Below are 27,515 nucleotides of genomic sequence, written 5' to 3'. Positions count from 1 at the left end.
CGGGAGTGTACTTGCCAATTCTGATGTCATCAACGAGGCGATGTGGGGTGCTCAAGAGGTCCTAATGCTTAACTCCTTGTGAGAGCAACTAGCGGCAGTAAGTGGATCTCATATTTGTGCTAAGATGAGTGAGTTACGTGTGCCGTGGTTTAAGAAGCGTAAATGAAGTCTTTTAGTTTTGTAGCTTGTGGGTATTCTCTTGGTAACGTAGAAGATCCATTTCGCAAGCTTAAACCTGGAAGTAGTGGATTCTGGAGAAACATTTTAACTAGCATTTTAATATATAAGAATAAGAAATCCTTCTATATAGGGGATGTAGTAGGGAGAATTTATGATAATAGTGATGCTACCATAAAATTTGCTCGTGCCATTGGATTGAAGTTCTTAATCCCTGAGGATTACTTCGATGCATAAAAGATTTTGGCAAGCATCTCCTGATGGCCAGTGCACGAGTTTCTAGCATAAAGGTTCTGATCCGAATTTTACTCATATATTATCCATATGATGTATCCATTTATCATACTTCTGATTTGTCACTTGAGAACCTCAATCTGAATCTGATATACTTTGTATTAATTCGTATAAAAAAATGAAGTCATTAGAGGTCTTGCCGGTTGTCTAATTGGACCTTTTATATGGCTAGTGAAAAAGACTAATAATTCGTTGATGTGAATAGAAAGAATGCAAACATTTACACTGATTGTTGTAGGTAAATTTTAGTTGTGATAAGTGTGTATATCGGATATAAAGGTGTCTTTAGGGGTAAGCATTCGGTTCAAGCCGAACCGAACTGAATTAAATTATCAAAATCAAATTATTATATTTTAGAATCGAACCGAACTGAAATTAATAAAAAATCGAATCGAACCGAACTGCTTTATTTAGGTTCAGTTCGGTTTAAATGGATTGGTTCCGAATTTTGCTTTTTTTTTTTTAATTTAGACTTAATTTTCAAGTTATTTGATTTTATTTTAACCTTAGCTTGAACCTAATAACCATTAATCAATGAAATTAAGCAATTTATATATATATATATATATATATATATATATATATATATATATAATTACATATAATTCATAAATTCTCCATTAAAATAACTTAATTCAAAAATAAAAGATATTATTCGGTTCGATTTTTTTCTCTAAAACTGAACCAAACCAAAATAATTGAAAATTTTAAAATACAAAACTAAACCGAATTGAATTATCGAATTAAGGTGGTTTGATTCGATTTTTCGATTTAAACTGAATAGTGCTCACCCCTAGGTGCCTTTAATATCTCTCTCTCTCTCTCTCTCTCTCTCTCTCTTTTTTTTCTTTTTACTGTGTTTACATGATGAGATAAATTGGCAGTGAAAGTCCATAGCTGCATGTGAGATCTTGATTTAAACAGTAACTTGATCCTTGCTCAAATGCTATCTTCATTTATGACTTCTCAAATGTTGCATTAAACATTACTCTTTTTTTTTTTTTTTTTTTTTTCCTTCATCCATATGTATGAATTACTCATTCACTATGATCATGTAGAAATGAATCTTTTTTTTTTCTCCATAAAACCATTTGAGATCAAAACATGGTCTCAAAGCCTAGAGGTGCAATTGGAGGAGATGGTAGCAGATTTAAAAAAAAAAAAAAGCTCTTGACGAGTTGAATGTAATTGCTTGTATGATGGGATTGAGTTTGCACACAAGTTGTTTGATGAAATGCAAAAACAAAACTTTATTTTGTGGAGTGGTGTTTAATGATAATATAATCTCTATTAACTTTGAGTCTTAATGTTCTATTTAAAAATTACAAGGGTCCAATTGAACTTAAACTTTTTTTTAAGAACTTTATTATACTTTTAAGTATATTTCAAGAGTTTATTTATACCTTCATAATATATATTAGTAAAATATGTTGTGCTTATTTTGAATAATACAACATATATAGACAAGCCAATAATTAACTATTTACCATAATGTCATTATGTTTGGAATACAAAAATATGGAATATTTGACTTAAGCATGTGTAATCAAATTCACTGAATTAAAATTTTAAAATTCCAAATAGTTTTTTTTTTTGAACAAAATCATCTTGTTAAATTTGAACATGTCTATATAAATGAATTCGTTTATTTATATACATGATTATATATTAAGGTCAACCTTACATTTAACAATTTTAACCATTAATGAAAAAGAAAAATTTATCATTTAATATTTATATTTTTTCAACCCCACAATGTGGCTTTTTCATTCATGTTATAAGCTCCATTACATGTAGAACGATCCATTATGGTACCCTATTACTTTCAAATTTTTATTTAATCATAATTTAAATAATCCAATTTGATTTATTTGAGACTCTGAGTCATAGAGTTTCAATTTAGTTCAAACCCGTAAAATAAGGGTTTCACTTTAATTTGGAATCTAAAGCCTCTAAATTTAAAGAGTTTTTACTTTATTTGAAATATTGGGATATATTTTTTTTTTATTAAATGGTAACTGAGATCACTCTTTAATTATTTGAATATAAATAACTACTTATTCAAATATAATTTTATTTTTCTATATAGATAATTCTCTAGTTACTCAAATGTGATTGTTTAATTATTTTTAGTATATACCTATAATTTTATTTTTCTCAAAGTTCTATTAGATTTTTAGAAAATTTTTGTCTAGATCCTATCCATTAAGCATATGGAATCCACGCATCATATATATTATATTTTGAATTCATAATAAGTTAAATTTAGGTAAGAAAAATCCTAAATTTCACACTAATTCTGCACTTAGATTCAATTTTTGTTTTATTTTATTTATTTATACTCAAGTAATATTTTTTAGGTAAGACTAAATTTTTTAAAAATAATTTAATATATATCGTAAAAATCACCTAATATCTAAAGTTTATTGGCCTGATTAATCCGAATTCGTACTGAATAGGCCCATAAAAGGGGGCAAATCGCTATCTCTCAAATTTTAAAGGTGCTCCATACCCAGATTTAAACTCGAGACGAGACCACTGATTGAGGGAGAAGGGACTTTTGTCATTTTATATACTTAGAGAATTTTGGACTTATCTATTGCTAAAACTTTTTAATCATTGATTTTAGAATCCAAGAAATTCTCACTTTGAAACCCTTTTCTTTTTAGCAAATGAGTATATATAAATACAAGTAGTTGATATAGTAGAATACAAATATAAAGATTAACCAATGGGCTTTAAGTTGTAGTATTAAAGCTAGTTTTTAGAGCCATAAAGTCTTAAATTTAAATTTAAATTTTAATTATTTATAATAAAAAAATATAAATATTAAATAATATTATAAAAAATAATGATTATTTGTTATGATCATCTGCCTTCTTTTTAGAACCTCTTTCCATTTTTCTTTTTCTTTTTTATTATTTATTATTTATTATTTTCCTTTCATTTTTTAAATTTCCTCGTGAAGTGATCATGGATGAGTTTTTCATGACTGGTTAGCTCTAGGTCAATTTCTTTTGTTTATTTTTATTTTTCAATTAACTCTCGGATATGAATCTGTTTCAAATAAATTTAAATTTATTTTCTAAGTCAACTTCCGTTAAAAATGGATTTAAAATTCTCTTTCTAATATTTGAGGTTTTGCTCTCTCCAATGTCGGGTCATATTTTCTCCTTTTAGTGGAGTTTTATTTGTTTATTTCTATATTTAACAGGCTATTTGATAGTTCCAAATATAGCATGTATCACCAACTATTTTAGTTATAGACTTTATATTTTTTAATATGAATAACGATTTTCTCTCAATAAAATATGATAGTATAGTCTATGTTTGATAGTTTAAACTCTACAACGGTAATAAATTTCTAAGAAAGAAGTATTGCAAAATAAAATTTTAATTTAATTTTTAAAAAAATGAGTTATTAAGGTATCTATGGAATATGTTAGAACAAAAGAAGGTATCTATTAGGTACATACAAGCGTTGAAAGATATGTATGAAGGAGCAACTACTATTGTCCGTACAGTGAGAGGGGACACAAGAGATTTTCTGATCTCAATTGAATTACACCAAGGATCAGCTATGAGCCTTTACCTTTTTACATTAGTTTTAGATGAATTAACGAAACATATACAATAGAGCATTCCTTGGTGCATGATGTTTGCGGACGATATTGTTCTGATAGATGAGACGTGAGAAGGAGTCAATAGAAAGCTAGAGCTTTGGAGAAGTATTCTAGAGTCAAAGGGCTTTAAGTTAAGTATAACGAAGACAGAATACATGCATTGCAAGTTCAGTGAAGGTCAAACTAGTGATAGGGAAGGAGTTAGCTTGAATGGAGTGGTACTTGAAGGAGCGGAAGCATGGTGATTGGTTCATAGGAGCATTAAATTTCAAAAAATTTTCTTCTAGGGTTTCATACATCATGCCACATCTCTTATGTGACTAATTAATTTCAATACTCAATTGCATATTAAAACACTTTTAATATGTATTAGGATCTATATTTGCCATTCAAGATTCTGAATTAACAAATTAATTCATTTAAACCCTAATTTAAAAGAAGAGTTTGAGCACTAAACTCTTTGATGCACTATGGATGCAATTGGCATATTTAGGAAGCAACTAGGACCCTAAGTGTTATCCCTCTAGCTTGTTCACACAAAGATCACCAATGGATAGCCCTCAAATTAGCTTCTCAAGCCTTGCCAACCAATTATAATTTGAGTTTTTACATTTAGAGAGGTTATATGTGTGTATAGGATAATAGAAATAATTTCTAGCAATTTTAATTCAAATAAACCAAGGGATTTTTCTTTGAATCAAGTGAGAAAGGAAGAGAGGAGAAGAAGAACACTTTGTGCTGTCACATATAAGAGAGAAAGGAGAGGTGGCTAAATTTTTCTTATAACTTCTCTTTATATACTTAGGTCAAATAATCACTTAAACCCTTTGTCACATGTCACCACTATATTGCATCTTATTTTTAATTGACTTAATCACATTAAGCCAAGTATCAAAGCTAGACTTAATCTTATCTTTGATCACCTTGTATGATAGGAAGACAAATGACAAACTTATATGATGCCATGTGTCACCATCTTATGGTGCTACATGTCACCATTTGAAATAACCAAATTACTCTTATGTTGTAATTTTGAATTCTCAACCCAAAATCATTATTTCTCCTCTTCAAATCAATTTATATCAAATATAAATTAATTAATTAATCTCCATTAATTAATTTCTCACAATTAAATTCATATTTAAACATTTTAAATATAAATTTAACTTATAGTATACATCCAATAACCTAGATTTGGTTTCAAGTCATGCTAGAGACTTTGCAATCTTATTGGAAACTAAACCTAATTAATTAATTAAACTCTTTAATTAATCAATTAAATTACATTTTACTTGGTGATTATCTTGTGTATGTGTGTGACTCACTAGGCTCATCATTAATTGGCAATGAGATATGATATTAACTCTTAATATCATCAGAATTCTTTCTTACCATAAATGATTTCTCTAAATCATTTTAGACATGTCATAGACCATGGTTGACACCTAGCATAGCGTGTCATCGCTACTCAATCAGTAACAAGAAATACCTTAAATGAACCTATAATTATATGTTACCATGCACTAAAATCTCTCTGTTACAAAATCCCAATTTGAGCTGGAGTCATGGTTTATGTCAAACCCCATTTGCTATGAACCTTATGTTCTCTTTTAATTCCAGTTCTTGATTAATTAGATTTTCTTGTCAGAAACTCTTTTCTGAATAAATCTGTCTGTCCTGGCCAGGAACTTGAAACATCAAGAACAATTAAATAAACATAGGATTTTATCCCTATTTACTTAGTGTAACAGATTCCATCTTGATCAACACCTATTTCCATATATAACTAGTAGGAGCTAACACATGCCCATATACCCATACACAGTACAAGTATGAAAGCAGTATCAGACTCAAATCACCTATATACAAGATAATTGTGTTATCTCAGGTCTAAAGATTATATGCACTAATATGATATATGATAATGCATTGACAAAAGTAAACTCCATGTGCTTGTCATATGCGTCACTGGTTTGGCCTACTTATCATGTATAAGTGCCTATCATGTTTGTTATATGGCATAAAACTCACCATTCCATTTTATTTATATCTCATATAAATACTTTAAGAACAAACATGAATACAATCTTTCTGAATAAGTCATGTCATGTGTGAAGTATTCTCGATTGTGAACCAATTTATGATACTTTATGCTAGAAATACTGTCACTCATATTCTTAACAACTTAATAATAGAATTTCTAACAAAATATCAATAGACCTTTTCTATTACACATAAATATATTATGTAAACAGAAAAGTGAAATTGCCTTTTATTAATGAAATATATACAAGATACATACAAAATGATATGCTCTAGGACATACTACTAAAAATCTCTCACTAGCACTAGAGCCATTCATTACAATATCTTAGATCCATCTTCTCAAGATGTCAGTCTAACTGAGTTTGTAACATAGGCTTTGTGAATGGATCAGCTGGATTTTTCAGTTGATGCTATTTTCTGTAAGGCTACATAGCCTTACCCAAATATCTCTCTGATAATGTGGTAGTGCCTTTCTATGTGTTTGGATTTCTGGTGAGGCCTCTTTTGCAGCATTTGATGCACCAATGTACTCGGCCTCTGTAGTGGATCAGCAGTCATACTCTATTTGAAACTCTTCTAACTGACTGCACCTCCATTACAAATGAGCACAAACTCAGAGGTAGACTTTCCATTATTGATATATGATTGGAAATCAGAATCAAGATAACCATCCAATTGCAAGTCACCACCTCCATAAATCAAAAATAAATCCTTAGTTCTTCTCAAGTACTTAAGGATATTATTGACAGCTATTCAGTGTTCCAAACCTAGATTGGATTGAAACCTGCTAGTCAAACTAACAGCATATACAATATTCGGCCTAGTACACATCATTGCATACATCAAACTTCCAATAGCCGAAGCATATGGAATCCTAGCCATTTTATCTCTTTCTTCAGGTGTCTTTGGAGACATCTCTTTAGAAAGATGGATATCATGTCTCACTAGTAACAATCCTCTCTTGGAATCAAGCATGTTAAACCTCTTTAACACCTTTTTCCAAGTATAGATTTGGGATAAATCAATTATTCTTTTCACTCTATCTCTATAGATGCGAATTCCAAGAATACAGGTTGCCTCCCCTAAGTCTTTCATGAAGAATGTATTTTATAACCATACCTTGACAGTTGTCAACATACCTATGTCATTACCTATCAACAGAATATCATCCATATATAAGACAAGGAAAGTGATAGCACTATCACTAACCTTTTTATATACACATGACTCATCCAAATTTTTGATAAAACCAAATGACTTAATGGCTTCATCAAAACGGATGTTTCAAATCCTCGAAGCTTGTTTCAACCCATAAATGGATCGCTTTAGCTTACACACCTTGGAACCATCTTGGGATTCAAAACCCTTCCATTGTTCCATGAAAATGTTTTCATCAATGTACACATTGAGAAAAGCTGTGTTGACATCCATCTATCAAATCTCATAATCATAGTATGCAGCTATTGTTAGTAAAATCCTAATTGATTTAAGCATGGCAATAGGCAAGAAAGTCTCCTCATAATCGATTCCTTGCCTTTAGCGAAACCCTTTTGCTACTAGCCTTGCTTTATAGGTCTCTACCTTTCCATCAGAACCAATTTTCTTCTTGAAAATCCATTTATTCCCTATAGGTACAATACCTTTAGGTGGGTCAACAAGGTCCTAAACTTGATTCTTATGCATGGAATCAATTTCGGATTTCATAGCTTCAATCCATTTTGAAGAGTCTATATCTGATATAGCTTCTTTATAGGTAAGAGGATCATCTCCATGATCTACTTCTTCATGAGTAAACAACTCTTGTTCATCTTCATGAAGAAAATCATATCTCACTGGTGGGTGAGATATCCTGATCGCTCTGCGAGGAATTACTGTAGATGTTTCATTAATAGGTGTAGGTTGACTAGATGGATCTATATCCATTTGATGTGTTGGTTAGTTAGAATTCTCCAATTCTAACTCTATTTGCCTTCCTTTGCCTCCTTTTTGAATAAATTGTTATTTAAGAAATATGGCATCTCTGCTTACCACAACCTTTTGTGATGTAGGCAAATAAAAATAATATCCAAAACTCTTTTTTGGATATCCAACAAATCGACCTTTTTTTGATCTGATTTCTAATTTATCAATGTTCAGCTTTTTGATATAAGTTGAACAACCCCAAATCTTAACATGCTTAAGACTCAGTTTTCTTCCATGCCATATCTCATAAGGTGTGGAAGAGACTGATTTTGATGGAATTCTATTCAGAATATGCAAAGCTAATTCTAATGCAAATCCCCAAAAAGAGATTGGCATGTAAGTATAACTCATCATATTACGTACCATATCTAATAGGGTACAATTTCTCCTTTCAGATACACCCTTCAACTGTGGCGTTCCTGGAGGAGTCAGCTGAAAATTAATGCCATGCTCTTTCAAGTATTCATCAAATTCAGTACTTAAGTATTCACTTCCATGATCTGATCGAAGAGTTTTAATACTTTTTCCTATTTGATTTTCTACTTCAGATTTAAATTCTTTAAACTTTTCAAAGGATTCATGTTTGTATTTCATCAAATACAAATACTCAAACCTTGATTTATCATCAGTAAAGGTAATAAAGTAATGAAAACCGCCTCTAGCCATTTCCTCAAATTGACCACATACATCACTATGTATTAGCTTCAAAATATTTTCAGCTCTTAGTCCTTATCCAACAAAGGGTGATCTAGTCATTTTGCCCTGAAGGCGGGATTCACAAGTTGGATTAGGTTCAGAACCTAATGAGGATAAAATCCCCATTTTCTATAGCTTTGCAATCCTATCTTCTGCAACATGACCTAACCTTAAGTGCCAAATATATTTTGAACTTGAGTTGATTTTTATCATGGCATTACATTCATTTAGATTGCTTGCATTAGATTTGTATTTAACATTATTATCTAAATAATAAAGTCCATTATGCATATAACCCGCACCAACATATTTATTTCCAAAATAAATATTGCAAACATCATTTATGAACTGAAATTCATAACTATCTCTAGTTAAATTAGATATAGAAATAATGTTCTTAAAAGTATCAAGTACATGCAAAACCTTATTTAAGTACAAAACATGTCCACACATGTATAAAGATTTAGATCCTATGGCTAAAGCTTTAACAGTTGAGCCATTGCCAATTCGGAGTCTAACATCTCTAGCATGCAAGCTGCTACTATTTGCTAGTCCTGCATATTATAAGAAATATGAGAACTAGCACCGGTATCTAAAACCCAAGCTGTAGATAAACTATAAGCATCATCAGTATTTAAATAACAAGATATAGACATACTTTCTAAAGGTGTATCCTTCTTGTTCTTCAGAGAAGCAAGATACTCTGGGCAGTTCCTTTTCTAGTGCCCATCTTTTTGGCAATGGAAACACTTTCTTTGCCTCCATCAGCTTTGGTCTTCCTTTTCTGTTTGGCTATCTTCTTGGAAGGTCCTGGAACTTGAGGTTTCTTATTCTTATTGCCCTTCTTCTTTTTGGACTTTCCAACATAAGAAGAAGATGTAATCAAAGCTACATCTTTTTCTTTATTACTCGGCATATTCTTTTGGGTAATAACTAGCATGTTAAGTAAACCAGCCAAGGTGTATTGCTGCTTAGTTATATGAAAATTTGTCACAAAATTCCCAAATGACTCAGGTAGGGATTGAAGGATCAAATTCGTCTGTAGTTGAAAATTCATGTTAAAGTCAAGATGTTCCAGCTACTCTATAAGTCGAGTCATCTTATGGACATGATCCCCAACATTCTATCCCTCAGACATCCTCATTTATAATAGCTGCCTAGATATCTCATACCTAGCATTCCTGCTATGCTCACCATACAACTCTTGCAGGTGAAGGAGAATCTCACTTGCACTTTGCATATTTTCATGCTGCTTCTGTAACTCATTATTCATAGAAGCAAGCATATAACACTTAGCTCTCATATCATGCTCCTTCCACTTGTCCAAAGGGTCATGTTCCTCTTGAGTGGCCTCTGGAGGTAAGGGATCAGAAACCTTTGAGTATAGAATATATCCAATACATTCTAGGTTCAGGACAAGTTTTAAATTTCCGAGCCAATGAGAAATATTAGGTCTTGTCAACCTATTTGTGATCAAGTATGCTCGCAAGGATATTGGTTGGTGGTGGTTGTTGTGTGCTCATTTTTATCAGAAAATTAACTACAGAAAATAACTAGATTAATTAGTAAATATATCAAGTAATTAACCAAAATGATTATGGTCTTTTAATCAAATTGGTCCTCCCACTAACTTGGGGAATCCTACACTTCCAAAGTAGGAAACATAAATCCTAGTTGGATGGATTTCTAGTGGGTGATTGAATTCTTATAGTCTTATTGATCATCCTCAGGCACATTCATTATTGGAATTACAATAAACTATAAGTGAGCAACTCCTTGCCCATCACATCTCATGTGAGGTTCAATCATTCATCTAGCTCCTAATGCTCAAAATCTCAGGCACATCCATTATTCATTTATCTTGCATTAGTTAAGTTGATCCCATTGAGTCAGTAAACATACAAATAAATTTAATTTTCTCAGGCACATCCATCATTGGCCATCAACTATTTACATATTTACAACATCTCATGCTTAAAAATTATCTTTAAGAAAATCTCTTAAATTAAATGCATTACATGCAAGTATTTAGAATTTCTTAAAATAATTGCATCAATGGAGGGCCCATGATATAATTACTTTAATTATACCATTTTCAACTTAATCATTTGTTTGGAAGATTTAGTGGTTGACTTGATTACTATTATGGTCTCACTTTGCATATTATCCAATTAGCATGCATATATCATATACTTGCATACATTCCCATACATCTCATGCATACATTGATAAACAATTAGTATGGTATGATCATGGAGTTTCTAAGGGATTCAATTCTGAGCCACCAAGAATTGAATCAGGGCATTCGTAGGTGCATTTCATTTATTCATTTTACAAGAGTTGCTGAAGGAGTACATAATCAACACTTGATCTTGATTTCCTCCCACTGGTCCCACCAATGCTCTTGACCTCCTTGATCTTCTTGCAATCCAATTACATTGTAATCCTTGGCATACCAAGGCGAATTTACAAGATTATAGACTTTAATGTTCTCAAATAAATGAAATTACAATCCAAATTATTACAACACTTATAATACATGCCACTAAAATAAAAATTAATTATTTTACAACCCAAAGAAAATAAAAGAAATAAATCCAATCACATTGATCTTTTATTGTCCATGATCATCTATCAAGCATATTACCATTTAACAATTAAATAAAACAAACATATTAAAATTAAATTGAATATCTTATTTTCTACTAAAAAATTCAGATTTGAATCTCATTCAAACAAATTTAAAAATTCAGATTTGAATCTCATGCAAACAAATTTAATAATTTAGATTTGAATCTCATTCAAACAAATTTAAAAATTCAGATTTGAATCTCATTCAAACAAATTTAAATTTAGAAACTCTTTCCAAATTTAATACCTTGAAAACAATTTTCAATAAATTAATTGTGTGATTAAAATTCCTAATTAAACAAATTAATTAGATATGGGCCTAAAGATATACAACAATTATATATTGAACCCAAGAAACCATGCACACCATTGAGGTTAGCTTCATTCTCTTGATGCCGCCACCTTTTTGATGCATCCAACCAGCATTAGATCAATCATAATTTGATCAAATCACACAATTAAATCTCATAAACAATCCTAATGGCAAATATAGTGGCTTTGATACCAATTGAAGGAGTGGAAGCATGGTGATTGGTTCATAAGAGCATTGAATTTAAAAAAATTTTCTTCTAGAGTTTTATGCATCATGCCACATCTCTTATGTGCCTAATTAATTTCAATACTCAATTCATATTAAAACACTTTTAATATGTATTAGGATTTATGTTTGCCATTCAAGATTGTGAATTAAAAAATTAATTCATTTAAACCCTAGTTTAAAAGAGGAGTTTGAGCACTAACCTCTTTGATGCACTTTGGATGCAATTGGCACCTTTAGGAAGCACCTAGGACCCCAAGTGTTGTCCCTTTAGTTTGTGCACACTAAGATCACCAATGGGCAGCCCCCAAATCAGCTTCTCAAGCCTTGCCAACCAATTATGATTTGAGTTTTTGCCTTTAGAGAGGTTGTATGTGTGTATAGGATATTAGAAATAATTTCTAGCAATTTTAATTCAAATAAACCAAGGGATTTTTCTTTGAATCAAGTGAGAAAGGAAGAGAGGAGAAGAAGAACACTTTGTGCTGTCACATATAAGAGAGAAAGGAGAGGTGGCTAAATTTTTCTTATAACTTCTCTTTATATACATAGGTCAAATAATCACTTAAACCCTTTGTCACATGTCACCACTATATTGCATCTTATATTTAATTGACTTAATCACATTAAGCCAAGTGTCAAAGCTAGACTTAATCTTGTCTTTGATCACCTTGTATGATAGGAAGACAAATGACAAACTTATATGATGCCATGTGTCACCATCTCATGGTGCCACATGTCACCATGTGAGATGACCAAATTACCCTTATGTTGTAATTTTGAGTTCTCAATCCAAAATCATTATTTCTCTTTTTCAAATCAATTTATATCAAATATAAATTAATTAATTAATCTCCATTAATTAATTTCTCACAATTAAATTCATATTTAAATACTTTAAATATAAATTTAACTTATACTATATATCCAATAACCTAGATTTGGTTTCAAGCCATGCTAGGGACTTTGCAATCTTATTGCAAATCAAACCTAATTAATTAATTAATTAAACTCTTTAATTAATCAATTAAATCACATTTTACTTGGTGATTATCTTGTGTATGTGTGTGACTCACTAGGCTCATCACTAATTGGCAATGAGATATGATATTAACTTTTAATATCATCAGAACTCTTTCTTACCATAAATGATTTCTCTAAATCATTTTAGGTATCTCATAGACCATGGTTGATACCTAGCATAGCATGCCATGGCCACCCAATTAGTAACAAGGAATACCTTAAACAAACCTATAATCATATGTTACCATGCACTAGAATCTCTCTGTTACAAAATCTCAATTTGAGCTAGAGTCATGGTTTATGTCAAACCCCATTTGCTATGAACCTTATGTTCTCTTTTAATTTCAGTTCTTAATTAATTAGATTTTCTTGTCAGAAACTCTTTTCTGACTAAATCTCTCTGTCCTGGCTAGGAACTTGAAACATCAAGAATAATTAAATGAACATAGGATTTTATTCCTATTTACTTAAGGTAATAAATTCTATCTTGATCAACACCTATCTCCATATATAACTAGTAGGAGCCAACACATGCCCGTATACCCATACACAGTACAAGTATGAAAGCAGTATCAAACTCAAACCACCTATATACAAGATAACTGTGCTATGAACCTTATATTCTCTTTTAATTTCAGTTCTTAATTAATTAGATTTTCTTGTCAGAAACTCTTTTCTGACTAAATCTGTCTGTCCTGGTCAGGAACTTGAAACATCAAGAATAATTAAATGAACATAGGATTTTATCCCTATTTACTTAAGGAAACATATTTCATCTTGATCAACACCTATCTCCATATATAAATAGTAGGAGCCAACACATGCCCATATACCCATACACAGTACAAGTATGAAAGCAGTATCAAACTCAAACTACCTATATACAAGATAACTGTATTATCTCAGGTCTAAAGATTATATACACTAATATGATATATGACAATGCATTGACAAGAGTAAACTCCATGTGCTTATCATATGCGTCACTGATTCGGCCTACTTATCATGTATAAGTGACTATCATATTTGTTATATGGCATTAGACTCACCATTCCATCTTATTTATATCTCATATAAATACCTTGGGAACAAACATGAATACAATCTTTCTAGATAAATCATGTCTTGTGTGAAGTATTCTCAATTGTGAACCAATTTATGATACTTTGTGCTAGAAATACTGTCACTCATATTCTTAACAACTTAAGAATAGAATTTCTAACAAAATATCAATGGACCTTTTCTATTACACATAAATATATTATGTAAATAGAAAAGTGAAATTGCCTTTTATTAATAAAATATGTATAAGATACATACAAAATGATATGCTCTAGGGCATACTACTAACAGTACTGTCCCAAAGTAATCACTTTAAATATCTCGGCTCAGTCCTTCAAGTAGATGGGGGATGTGAGGAGGATGTTAGTCATAGGATTAAAGCCGGATGGTTGAGGTGGAGACGTGCTATAGGAGTTTTATATGATCGCAAGATTCCCAATAAGTTGAAAGGAAAATTTTACCGTACAGCCATACGACCGGCTATGTTATATGGTAGTGAGTGTTGGGCACTGAAGGAGTCGTATGTGTCTAAGATAAGAGTTGCAGAGATGAGAATGTTAAGGTGGATGAGTGGCCATACTAGACTAGATAAAGTCCGTAATGAGAGTATTAGAGAAAATGTATGAGTGGTGTCAATTAAGGATAAGTTGAGAGAAAGGAGATTGAGGTGGTTTGGTCATGTGAAGCGTAGACATACGGAGACTTCAGTTAGACAAGTAGAACACGAACACATTAGGTTAGAGGATAAAAAGAAAAAAAGGGGTAGACCTAAATTGACTTGGAGGAGAGTAGTACAACATGACCTAGAAGCATTATACATTTTTGAGGATTTAACCCAAAATCGTTTAGAGTAGAGAAAGCGAATCCATATAGCTGATCTCAAATTTTTGGGATAAAAGTTGAGTTGTGTTGAGTTGAGTTTATGAGTTATTAAGGTAAATAAGATTACTAAGATTTAAATACTTAAAAGGACCAAAAATGAATTTTATATATATTTGGTAGTGGGTAAATTATATAATAGATTTAGAGTGTATGCTATTTGATTCAAATAAATATGAGACCCATTTCATATAATTTATGAATAGATTTACATTATGCGAATGAAAGTAGCACTAAAATTTAATATTCCTTGTTATTTTTTTTAATATTTTAAAATACATAATGTTCTGTCTAAATAAAAAAAAAAAAAAGTTTATCCTTTTGCTGCGCGGATCCCTGATGTGATACTTCGAAACAAAAACATAATCAATCGTGAAAAATCCACGATTGGTAGCTAGCTAGCTAGCTAGGCAGGCATGACCCACCGCCCTTTATTTATCTTCCCTTCTCTGCTAATTTCATAGTCCTGCTCCTCATATCTGAGTCTTGAAGGAATAGCAAGTGTCGCAGGCAAATAAGAATCCGTGAAAGACACAGAGAAGAGCTTGAAGGAGACTTTACTGCCAAAACAGAGAGAGGAGAAAACAAGGTTCATCTCTAACTTGGGATGTGTTCACTGAAGAAGGGAAAAAACTATTTTATATAGCAGGTCCCCTGGTGACTGTAACCCTATCCCTGTACTTGATAAACGTTATATCAATGATGATGGTGGGTCACCTTGGTGAACTTGCTCTCTCCAGCAGCGCCATAGGTATCTCTCTCTTTTCTGTTACAGGCTTAAGTCTCATGGTAATTAAGCATTCATTTTTATATCACTTGAATGAATGCATGGCAAACAATTTTCCATGAACTTTCAGCTTTCTCTGAATCATTGTGTATATTCACTCATTTCTCAAGCAGTGAAAACCCTGAACTTAGAATCCTGATTCAAGTTCAAGTCAATCCTGCTTCTTGGTGCGTACTTGTAGATAATCATAGCTGGAGTCATGGATCTTTCTCCCAACAAAAAAAAGAAAAAGAAAATAAAATAGCTGGAACATAAAATCTGAATTGAATAGCAGAGATATAGAATGAAACAATTGGAGTTAGTAGTTATTAGCAACTAAATCTTGTATTACATTGTGTACATGCATGCCCAAAACAGTGTGGAATGGCAAGTGGACTGGAAACTCTGTGTGGGCAAGCTTATGGAGCAGAGCAATATCGGAAACTTGGAAGCCAAACTTGCCATCTTCTCTCTAATCTTAGTAGCTCTTGGTGTATCTATTATATGGTTCAATATGGAAAACCTGCTCATACTAATTGGCCAAAATCCATTAATTGCTCATGAAGCCGGTAAATTCACAAGCTTGCTAGTTCCAGCTCTCTCTGCTTATGCAATTTTTCAGCCGCTTACAAGATACTATCAAACACAGAGCTTAACCATTCCCATGCTCATAAGCTCGTGTTACTCTTTGTTTGCACATACCTTTCTGTTGGAGCTTAGTATTCAAGTCTGGACTAAGAAACCTTGGAGGGGCATTAGCAATCAGTATTTCGCATTGGTTGAATGTGATTTTTCTTGCATCATACATGAAATTTGTTTCAGCCTGTGCGAAAACCCGCGTTCCAATTTCCATGGAGATATTTCAAGGAGTTGGGGAGTTATTTCGCTTCGCCCTTCCTTCTGCAGTAATGATTTGGTAAATAAATTCTCTCTTCTCTTTTTCTTTTTCTTTCCTGACCCACTAGCATGAAGAGTGAACAATCCTCATTAATGTTTGTTTTTCTTGTTTACAATCGTAGCCTGCAATGGTGGTCATATGAATTTGCAATCTTGCTGTCAGGGCTCTTACCAAAACCTCCGCTTGAGACCTCTGTCTTGTCTATATGGTAAACTGTCCATTACACTTGGTGATAATTTTTTTTTTAAATTACTGTATATATATATTTGATCAAATTTAATAATTTTTAATCTTGTAAACAGCCTCACAACAATTGCAGCCCTCTATTCATTTCCGTGTGCGCTAAGTGCCGCAGTGAGGTTTGCTCCACTGTCCATACACATTTTTTTTCATAGGATGAAGGGAATATATTATTGGGAAAAAAACTATAAAAAATTATTGAATAAGACAAAATAAATTTATTGTATTTTATTCATTTAATAAACTCCTTGCATACAACTACACAAACAATCAATTTCATAGTAAGACAAAATACAATCTCATGACTAACCAAAACTCTAATATCAAGAACCAAATATACGTAAAATATTAACTAAACAAATAATATTTATCGCTGTTTGGATTAATTATAATATAATTTATTAATATATCATATTGTATTGAATTATATAATTTTTATTATTAATATATTTAACCTATTATTAAATATAAAAATTATTAAAATACTTTAATAATTATTTTAAATATATAAAAAGTTATTTTAAATTCTGCTTGCTCTGCAACACACGCACAATTTCTATTATAAAGAATTATTGAAAATGCATCTGTAAGTTCTTAATCTTTTGCCCGTCACATAATTTACCTTCTAATATAGGTAAAAAATTTTATTTAAAATTACTAATAGAAACAGTAATATTATCAAATTCAGTAAAAAAAATTTCAAATAAAAATTTATTTAAATATTTTTGTTAATTAATCTAGTAATATTATGAAAGGCGATGAGGATTGACGTATGTGAGATATTGAAGATTTTTTATCGAAAAAAGAGACTGAAGATAAGAGATAAAAAAATGTTTCTAAGTAAAAAGAATAAGATATAGTTAAAATTTTATAAATTGTATAAATATAAAATTAGAATGCAAAAATTTTAAATCATCTAAAATCACCATTTGGTGATTTTAAAATCTGTGGTAAAATTGTAATTAAGAAACCATCATTTTTGTAACACCCCAAGATTTTAAATTTTATTATTTATGAGTATTTTTGGTATTTTAATTTTTTTAAAATTTTAGGAATTTTTTTGAGATTTTTCGGATTTTAAAAATCGGGTTCGATTTTCCGAAAATATAAACTTTGATGATTTTTAAAAATTAATTTAAAGACCACGTGGCAAAACTAAAAATATATTTGGAGTCTACGTATTTTTCTGAGTTTTATGAAATTTTTTCGGAATTTTTGGACCTCGTTTTCGGTCCCGAGGCAGAGTAAAAATTTAAAATTTTGTATCATGAATCGAACCGACCGAATCGAACTGGACCGGATCGGACCGGTCGAATCGGACCGGCCCTTTTCCTTCTTCCCTTTTTCTTCCCCGCGCGCGTCGTCCCTCTCCCTTTTCTCTCTCGTTTCTCTCTCCTCTCCACCCCCAGCCGCCGGCCAGCCGCCGCCCAGCCCAGCCAGCAGACCGGCGCCGCCGCCCAGCCCAGCCAGCCGCCCCTCGAACGGCCGGAAAAACGCGCGCGAAAATGCCACACGCGCACGCGCCGCTTCGACTTTCCCGGCCAAATCCGGCCGATCCGGCCACCAATTGGACCGGGTCTTGTGTCCAAAATCATCTACTCGGCGAGAGCTTTCCATAGACACCAAGAACGCCGAAATCCATCGAGCGGATTGTCCGATTTTTGCTCGGGAAGATTTTAGCCCATTTCGACTTTTGGGCTAGATTTCTCGAAAACCGTGAATCCCACGAGAAAACCGAGGCCACCAGCACGCTCCATTCGTCGAGAGCTTCGCAACGACATAAATTTCGAATTTTTCCGACACCGTTTTTCGGTGGGTCCCACGAAACTTCGCAGTGTTTTTCCGAGCATTTAATGAGCTTAGAAAATTCTGAAAAATTTATGTACTAACCCCCGTGTTATGGGCTTCGTGTAGGTATCCTCGATTCACGGAAATTCGACAGTTGACCGGGTCTGCAAATTTCGGGCCAGACAGACCCGTTACCGGAAAAGTCCCCGAATTGGATCGAGGTTTTGGCTAGCCCCCCATTGTCAGACGTCCCGAGCGCGTTCCCGAAGTCGGAATCGGCAAAGGTAAACCCGAACCTTGCTTTTTCGTAATTTTCTAGTGTTTAAATAGGATTAAAAATCCATAAAATATTCGTGGTAGCTTAGAAAATTACGATTCTTTTTGCAATAGCTTAATAATATTGCTAAGGACCGCGGAGCAAAGTTTTATAATTTTTAGAGCTTGTTTGAGCAGTTTTTGCAAAAATGATCAATAATAAGGACTAAATTGAAATTTTGCGTATTGTGATGGGTGATTGATTTGATGGGCCCAGGAGGGGCTGTGTGATATGATTGAACTGTTGATATATGGATTGTGAATATAGAAGTGCGTTTTTAGCCCTTTTGCAGGTTGGGTAGGTCCTAGGTATAGGAGACTCACTGGATTTTCGCACGACTTAGGACGTAATTGGTCTTTTCTTTGTTTGTATTGAGTCGATTGTATTAAATAAATGTAATATGATTGTCGTGTGACGCCTTTCTTCCTCCGCCACCGCCACAGTGATTGTCGTCAAGTCCGTGAGTAGAATATTAATTTTAATTGTAATTTCGATATTATTATATGTTCAGCATGCCCATGCATCACTTATATGCATATATTTATGTAGTTAAACTCTAGGCACGATTTTTGATGCATTGATAAATGTTAAAGTGCCATGTATGTTGTTGTGGTAATTTGGAGCAGTTGGCGTGCGTGTGATGTGGTGTGGACTATGGATAGGACGGTAGACACGCTTGAGTTCTTCATTGGGACCGGTCCTTCGGGTAGACACGGCTTGAGTTCTTCTGGGACCCGATTTGGTATTTAAGTGGAAGTCCGAAATGAGTTCTTCACGGCACTGTGTTGGATTTAAGAGAGTCAGATAGGGATCGGCCCCATATATTATGATTGATGTTACAGGGTGCGTGAGTGCTCCAAATTACCTTTTTGATGTTATGATGTGAAAATGATGTGGATGTTGCATTTCACTCTACAGGGTGCATTAGTTTTAGATAGTTATAGAGATTATGGTTAAAATTGATATTTTACTCTCTGAGTCGAACGCTCACTCCTGTTCAAAAATTTTTATAGGCCACAGGAGGATATTTTGTTCTGGGTTAACCTGCTTTTCTACTTCGCAGGTTGTTTATTAATATTTGTGTAATTTTAATTACTCATAGAATTTCCGCATGTGTTAGCAGTAATTATTTGAATTTGGTCTGTAATATTATTATCATGATGGACCTGTAAATTTAATATTCTATGTCTGTTTTGATGGATTGGATGAGGGAGCTGAGCTCCCATTTATTATTATGTTGATGAGTATGTGGAGGGTGAGCTGAGCTCCCCAATTGACTATATATTGTGTTTACAGGTCGGGTGAGTCGAAAACTCCCCGTTGGAAAGTCCATTTTATGGCCGGACTCTGTCCGTTTATTTTCTTGATATTGGGCCCAAATGGGCCTTAGAGTTGGGTTAATGAACAGTTAGGCTTACTACGGGCCTCGGGAGCTTTAAGCTGGCCCAGGTCCTAGTGCCGGTCCGGCCCATAGGTTGGGTCCTGACAATTTTACAACTCAAAACCATCATTATAATCTTCATAAACAAGTAGCATCATCGCACCATACATTGCAAAACCATGAAAACCATCAAACAAACAAGGTGTTAATAACGTACCTTTATTGATTCAAATTAATATATTTCTGCATTATTCACTAACATATGTAATGCCTTGAACTCCTGACTCTACCTGCAATAATTATTTATGTGGCACTAGAGTCTCAAATGAACTATGAGCTGGGAAACCACAAGGGGCACGCACCGCAGTGTGCTCTATGATGTTTATTACAGCTGCAGAGTTGATTATAGTGAGCGGAACCCTCTTTGCTAGCCGGCATGTTTTTGGCTACACTTTCAGCAGCGAGAAAGAAGTGGTCGACTCTGTATCATCCATGGCTCCTCTTGTTTGTCTATCTGTTATAATAGATGGATTACAGGTCGTCTTTTCAGGTTTCTCTGTCAATTAATTAAGCAAATGCTTAAAGTTGCAATGACAATTAATTTCAGCGAACAAAGGGTTGCATTTAGATTTTTTCGTTGATCCATTTCAGGTGTTGCAGGAGGCTGTGGTTGGCAGCACATAGGGGCTTATATCAATCTAGCAGCATTGTATCTGTGTGGGGTTCCTGCTGCAGCCATACTAGGATTTTGGTTCCAGCTTAAAGGAAGAGGCCTTTGGATTGGCATAAATATTGGGGCCCTTTTGCCAACAGTACTGCTTTCTTTAGTAGTTATTTATACAGATTGGGAAAAACAGGTGTGGAATTCTTCCATTTCTTCAGCTTTTTTGCTTGGAAACTAATTAATAGAAAAGAAGTAAAAAAAAAAAAAAAAAAGATTGATGGTTTATTCTTTTTTTTTGCTTGATATATATATATATTGCAGGCAAGCAAGGCAAGAGAAAGGATATTTCAAGGAAAAACTTCAGTAGAAAATCTTTATTTCAAGGAAGAACTTGAGTAGAAAATCTTCAAATATGAATCAACAATTTAGCTAATTTTGCATTTTGTAGTTTGTAAGAGAGATTATTTTGCTTGGAATAACAAGCATTTGAATTTTTTTTTTTAAAGAATCGGATAAGAACTTAACTAGTTTTCTTTGGTAATTATTTTATTCCATAACCTGTGTCTTAATTCATGAGCTTACCACATGAATTTATGCAGTAATGAAAAAAAAAAAGAAAATTGTCAGTATATGTGTCATGTGATGCAAGGAAGAGGAGAACTGAGAAGCATAGAGAAGGGGAAAAAATAAAAATCATAATGAGTTTTGTAAAGGTAATTAATGTTAAAATCAAAGTTGATGGTTCTTTTCCACAAGAGACAAACAAATTAAATGATGTTTATCACATTTTGTTTGATTTTATATTCTTTAATCACAGATTTTGTTTTTATATGCTGAAAGCCTTCAACTACAGAGACAGCTCGTAACAAGTTTCATTAGCATGCTAAATATCGTCAATTTGGAATTCAAAATCCCTTTCTTTCATAGGCCAAGACCCTTTAATCTTATAAGAAGCTGCTAAATTTATTACCTGCCTTATTCATGCATTATTTTGCTATGCAACCCTTCAAGCAGTAGTTCGATAATTTCAGGTGCAGAGTTTGATAGTTGCCCTTTATTAAGCTCCTTATTTGCTCTTTGTTTCCACATACTTTTCTGCTGGATTCTAGTTTTCGATTCTGGAGTTGGTAACCTTGGTACAACATTTTTCAATTGGTATTTCATATTGGTTAAATGTGATTTTACCCGTATTCTACATGAGGTTCTCTCTTCCAGTTGTGCAAAAACTCTTATCCCAGTTTCCATGGAATTATTCCAAGCAATTGAGATTTTTTTTTTTTCACTTAGCTATCCCTTCTGCTGCAATGATTTGGTAATTTATTTCTCTTCCGTTTTGATATAATTTTACCAAAATAGAAGATAGGAAATTGTTGCAGATATATGCATAATTATTTTCTTGCTTTTGGCTGTGTTACTGGAGGCAAGCAAGGGAAGGGAGAGGGTATTTTGAGCGAAAATAATTAACTGAAGATGGATGGGATTGAAGGAAGAATTTTACCAAGCAAATATTGAGTTTCAGTACCCTTTTCCATTCTTTGTAGATGTGGATGGAAGGTCTGCATTTTAGCATTTCATTTACTATGCAGGAGCAATAAGCTTATGCTACTTCTAAGCAATGAAGCAGTCCAGACTATTGAAAAAAAAAAAAAAAAAAGCAGTCCAGACTCCATAGAGCGGGCAGGACAGGAGAATTGAAGGGATGCTACCATGATCCGTATGGTTCTTCAAACTGCAGCTAATGAATTCCGATTCAGGAAACAGATTACTGAATGTTTCATTTGACTAAAAACTGACAGGAAAATGAATTGACTTGGCAATTACAGAAGAACAGTGATCCCTGATTATTTAGGAATATTTATTGTTTTTGCACATATCGCCGGCGACTCATGTAGTAGGGTATATTTAGTATTACACAGTAAAATTTCGTTCTCTTAAAAAGAAGAGATTGGCTTTTGCAAAGGAGGAGCAATAACTAAAATAAAGATAACATGATTTTTTTTTTAGAAAGTTAGGCTACATTCCATTAATGGATAAAATAATAAAGCCCCCAATACATATAAAGCTGACTAAAGCCGGCTCTTTACCGAGAGACGCAAAAAGCAAAAGAAAACCAATTCTAAAAGTCCTGTCCTTCTCTTAAAAATGGAGCCCCAAAATTCAAAATAACCAACCCATGAGAAACAAGCCAGGTCTCATCTTCCTCGCAAAGCTTTGGAGTCCTAGCCGACACTATCTCCACAAGCGTAGCAGACAGCCATCACTAGAACCCAAACTAGAGAAATCCTCATACCAATAGATAAAAGGCAAACCGATGCTCAGGCGAGGCTACAGAACCAGATCTCCAACATCAACGACGGCATCGGCTATCTCTTTTGCCTCAACAGGGACTAATCTTAGTCAAGTTAGGAGCAATATGGTAGAGCTCTTCAGCATCAGCTATCAAGGACGAGAGGCTAACCAGTAGCAAGAGAGAGAGCCCACAGAGATGCCATCCCCACGAAAATGAACCTCCTAACACAGAGCCTAAACTCAGCAAATGAAACGGCTACCCAAAGGACAGACCCACCACCGCTGCACAAGATATCTATAAACATCGCAGGTTCCTCAAAAGACCCTCTACTTATCAACAAGACCGGCATACAACAAACGAAAAACACAAAAGAGTATATACAACCCACCCAGAGGAGGGGAGGGCGACCCACATCCAAGCAGGGAAAAGGAGAGCCGTCCCTTGCCCCTGCAACCGACGAAGATCCCGACAAAAAACGAGACCGAGATCCCAAAGACAAGTCTACTCGAAAGAAAATTCGCTCCCTAAACTGTTAGAGAGAGAACCTTGTAAAGTACAGTTAAATAACATGTTTGCTCACCATCTTATTGTATTTTGGAATCAAATTACAAAATGTATTTTCCTCGTAGGGTAACTGCTATAGCTATGGTTATTTTATAAATTATATAAATATAAAATAATTAAAAATTAAATAACTTTTCTTCATTATTATGTTAGTATAAAATAATTTACTTGATTTAATTTACAAATAATATAATAAACCGAGTCTATCTAAAAATTTCCTTTCTAAATTTTATTAGATTGTTGCAGAAGTTTTTAAGAAAATTGAGTGGCTTTATTTTTTTCTTTTCATAAAAACATTTTTTTTTTACGAAGTAAACGAATTATTACATGAAATGTATACGAAATTTAATAAAAATGTCTTTTTAAAAAAAAAAAAAAAAATCATAATAGACAATAATGAAAAACATTGTTAGGGTGCGCAATAACTGCAGAATAAACGACGTCGTTTCAATTGCGCGGCTTAATGATGAAGGCCCATATGTGCCGGCGTCTTTGGTTCAATCTCGCAATTTTGTAGTTCTTCATCATAAACCCCAGAAGCCCCGACGCCAAAACCCCAAAAGCGTTGATAGCCGGAGAGCGAGGAATGGGAAAAGCTGAGAAAGAGAGACTGAATCAAACTCTTAATTCACACCTCAACACCATTCATGAGACCCTCCAGGTTTTCTATTCAATGCTGTGAACCTATACATCTATACTTGCTTCTGTGTACATATTTTATTATGATTATTTTTCGGGTAGAAAATTTATCTGAATTTAATTGGGTTTTGTGTTTTTCTTGAGTAGTTGTTGGATCAGACACCAGCTTCATCACTGGATAAAGTGAGCTGGGAAGAAGTTGTGAAAACGGGTGACCAAGTCTCCAAGCAAGCTACTATTGGTACAATATATCTCCTCTCTAACCTTTGCTCATTTTCTTTGCTTTTTATGCTCTCATGTGATTCTTCTGTAATGGGTATGTTCTGAATCCAAGTGTTTTTCTACTTGGGTATTTTTCTACTTCAATTGCTTATGTATTATGGGTTTTTCAAAGCTAAAGTTATCTTATTTACATAGAATGTGCTGTCAGATGGTTGGTGCCTTTGTTTATTCGTGTGAAATAGGTGCTTTTAATTGTTAAGGAATATCATATAGATTTGAATTTGAAGTTATTTATTTAATATGGAACTTGAACATGTGGGGAAATACAGTAAATTATCAATTTTTATTATTGATTTGTGCTTGGAAATAACGAGTAATTTTTACATAAACAATACTTCTTTTTTGTGCAAAGAGAAAGAGGATTAGCAGTCGAATGGATAACATCCAGTGGGTCTATGACCAGAAGTTTTTCCTAAGTGTATTAGTTTGAAAAAGTTGATGATGGTCAAATTGGTTGTTTTAGATGAAACAGAATGGCAAATACAGGATTTGAGCTCATGAACCATCTTTTCATTTTTGGGAACATCATAAGCATGGTTGGTATTCAGAATAGTGTTTCACGGCTATTTGTTTTTATGCTTTTTCAAATTCATGAGGAGAATGATGCGTGGAAGAAAGTGAGCACTGATAGCATTTTACTTCTCATCATTATCTGTCAAATGAATAAGATTCGAGACCAGTCGTTTGCGTTTCCTCTGGAGGAAGCAATAGCTATCCAATTTTTCTAATTTCTATGTCGTATTATGTCTTATATTCAACTAATTGATGTTTTCTTTTACATATTCTACTATGCAGTTGGAATGCTTTGGACTGGGGAAAAACCGGAATTGAAGGCTGTTGAGGAGAACATGGCAGCATACTTCAACACACTGCAGGGTTTCCTTTTGCTTTCTCATGGAAGTACAGTGGGCGCTGGGCCTACTCTTTCTTCCTGTATCCATGCTTCTGTCAAACAAGTAGTTGATTGTAGCTTTAAGTTGATGATGGAAACTGTGTCTTCATATGGTAATCTCTCTCTCTCTCTCTCTCTCTCTCTCATGTGTGCCCATATACATAAAAATCATGTGCACCCCTATTGCCCTGGTATACCGAAGAAACACACACTAATTGGTTATGCATGATCATTCTGATTGGTGGCAATCTTTTCCAAATCGGTGCATATCCTTATTTTATCTTAGCGCTTGTGAAGAGATAAAGCAATGGTGCCAAACTAAGGCACTAACCCAGAAACGTATTAAACTGTGAATAAATACTGAAGAAGAATACTCTAAATATGATGATGGAAGAACACGCAAATATACTTTTTGTAACTTTTTGTGACACTTCCTACAAATGACAAGACTCCTATTTATATACGAGGATTTTGACTAGGCTAAGAAAAAATAAATGAATAATCCCACTTTGGAAATTGAAGAGAATTAATTGTCATCAAACCTGAAGAACCATGCACCAAAAAAGATTAATTGAATTTGGTCACAAAAATCAACTTTAATTCATAACAGAACTGTTCCTTCTAGGAATTTTAATGTGTAGAGAATTTAAAGTAAGATCAATTAGTTTCATATATACATTATGGACCGCTGAAATGAAAATGGACATTTTGAGTTTGGAAACAATAGAAACAAAGACAAATTTTGGATAAAGAAGTAAAACTTCCCTAGCCCTAAATTGGAATTAATTTTGGATATGCATGAATTTTTCTTAAGTTAGCAGGTAGACGAAAACTAACTATTATAGTTTCTGGATATAGAGTAAGACTGGTTATGCATATGTCATTCAGATATCTTACACATCATCTACATATCCTACATTATCATGGAATTCATGCCCATCAAAACAATTTGATTTATATTTTTTTTACTTTCCTCTTAAATTTAACACATGCAGGATCTCACAATAAAGACTTAAAACTTGAAGTCCCTCGGTTAGTTGGTTCAGTATGGGAAGCATGTTCTGCTCTTAAGAAGACTCCTGCCACAAATATCACTGCAATTGGGCGAGCAATGACACAAGTTGCAGTTTCAGTGAAGGATGTTCTTCGTGAGCTGAAGGAGCTCAAACCAACTTCCTCCAACCTGAAGGATGAGGCTTGTGATGATGGTGCTCCTACAGCAGAAAGTGGCGTCCAAGATGATGATAATTCAAGTGATGGCGAGCTAGGCAATGACTTGTCACCTGAAGAGATGAAAATTGCTCAATCAGCAATTGGGGTTGTGTCTGAGACAACAGTTGTCATAAGGGAACTTATCCGTACAATCACAGGTATGCTGAAGCAGGAAAAGCCTGATGATGGTAGCAGTTTCGTGGATTCCTTGGAGAAGTTATTAAAGCTGTGTCAAGAAATCGGTGTGCAGATTGATGAGCTTGGAGCATGTCTTTATCCTCCACAAGAAGTTATCGCTGTAAAGGCTGCTTTGGAAGAAATATCCCGTATCATCAGTGAAATGTTGGCGGTGGTAGAAAGTTTCAAAACCTTTTCAGCAACTTTCTTACAAGCATGCATTGGTTTGAGGAGTTCAATAACACACATGGAATCTGAACTAGACAACTCCTGTACAACTGATATAGCAGCCAAAATGCAGAATGTTGCCGTCAGCGATTAGAAAGAGAGAGAGAGAGGTGATGGGTGCTGATCCTTGGTTGTCATTAAGCATTTACGCTGCCCCAAGGAGCAGTAACCTTCTTGCTTTTTAATTAAACCCCCACCTTTCAAATTAGTATTAATTTTAATTATCCTCATTGATCACAACAAATCA

At 33.6% G+C, this 27,515-nt stretch overlaps 1 protein-coding gene and 1 pseudogene across 2 annotated transcripts; both read left to right on the top strand.

The window, feature by feature from the left end:
* Positions 1-162: 162 nt before the first annotated feature.
* Positions 163-21,383, top strand: LOC110663518 (protein DETOXIFICATION 12-like; annotated as a pseudogene).
* A 1,609-nt stretch (positions 21,384-22,992) lies between these two features.
* Positions 22,993-27,512, top strand: LOC110663427 (uncharacterized). 2 transcript variants are annotated; one of them, XM_021822710.2, is made up of 5 exons: positions 22,993-23,827; positions 24,270-24,499; positions 24,625-24,718; positions 25,555-25,764; positions 26,647-27,512. In XM_021822710.2, exons 2-5 carry the CDS (start codon positions 24,425-24,427, stop codon positions 27,360-27,362), a joined length of 1,095 nt encoding a protein of 364 aa, XP_021678402.2. In that variant the 5' UTR covers positions 22,993-23,827; positions 24,270-24,424; the 3' UTR covers positions 27,363-27,512. The 2 variants fall into 2 exon arrangements, with proteins under 2 accessions (XP_021678402.2, XP_021678401.2); XM_021822709.2 differs by having other exon boundaries at positions 24,252-24,499.
* The last annotated feature ends 3 nt before the right edge of the window (positions 27,513-27,515 follow it).

The sequence above is a fragment of the Hevea brasiliensis genome, chromosome 17 (genome assembly GCF_030052815.1).
Source record: "Hevea brasiliensis isolate MT/VB/25A 57/8 chromosome 17, ASM3005281v1, whole genome shotgun sequence".
Taxonomy (NCBI): Eukaryota; Viridiplantae; Streptophyta; class Magnoliopsida; order Malpighiales; family Euphorbiaceae; genus Hevea; species Hevea brasiliensis.
The sequence above is the reverse complement of the archived record's forward strand: the minus strand, read 5'-3'. Positions and strand labels throughout refer to the sequence as shown.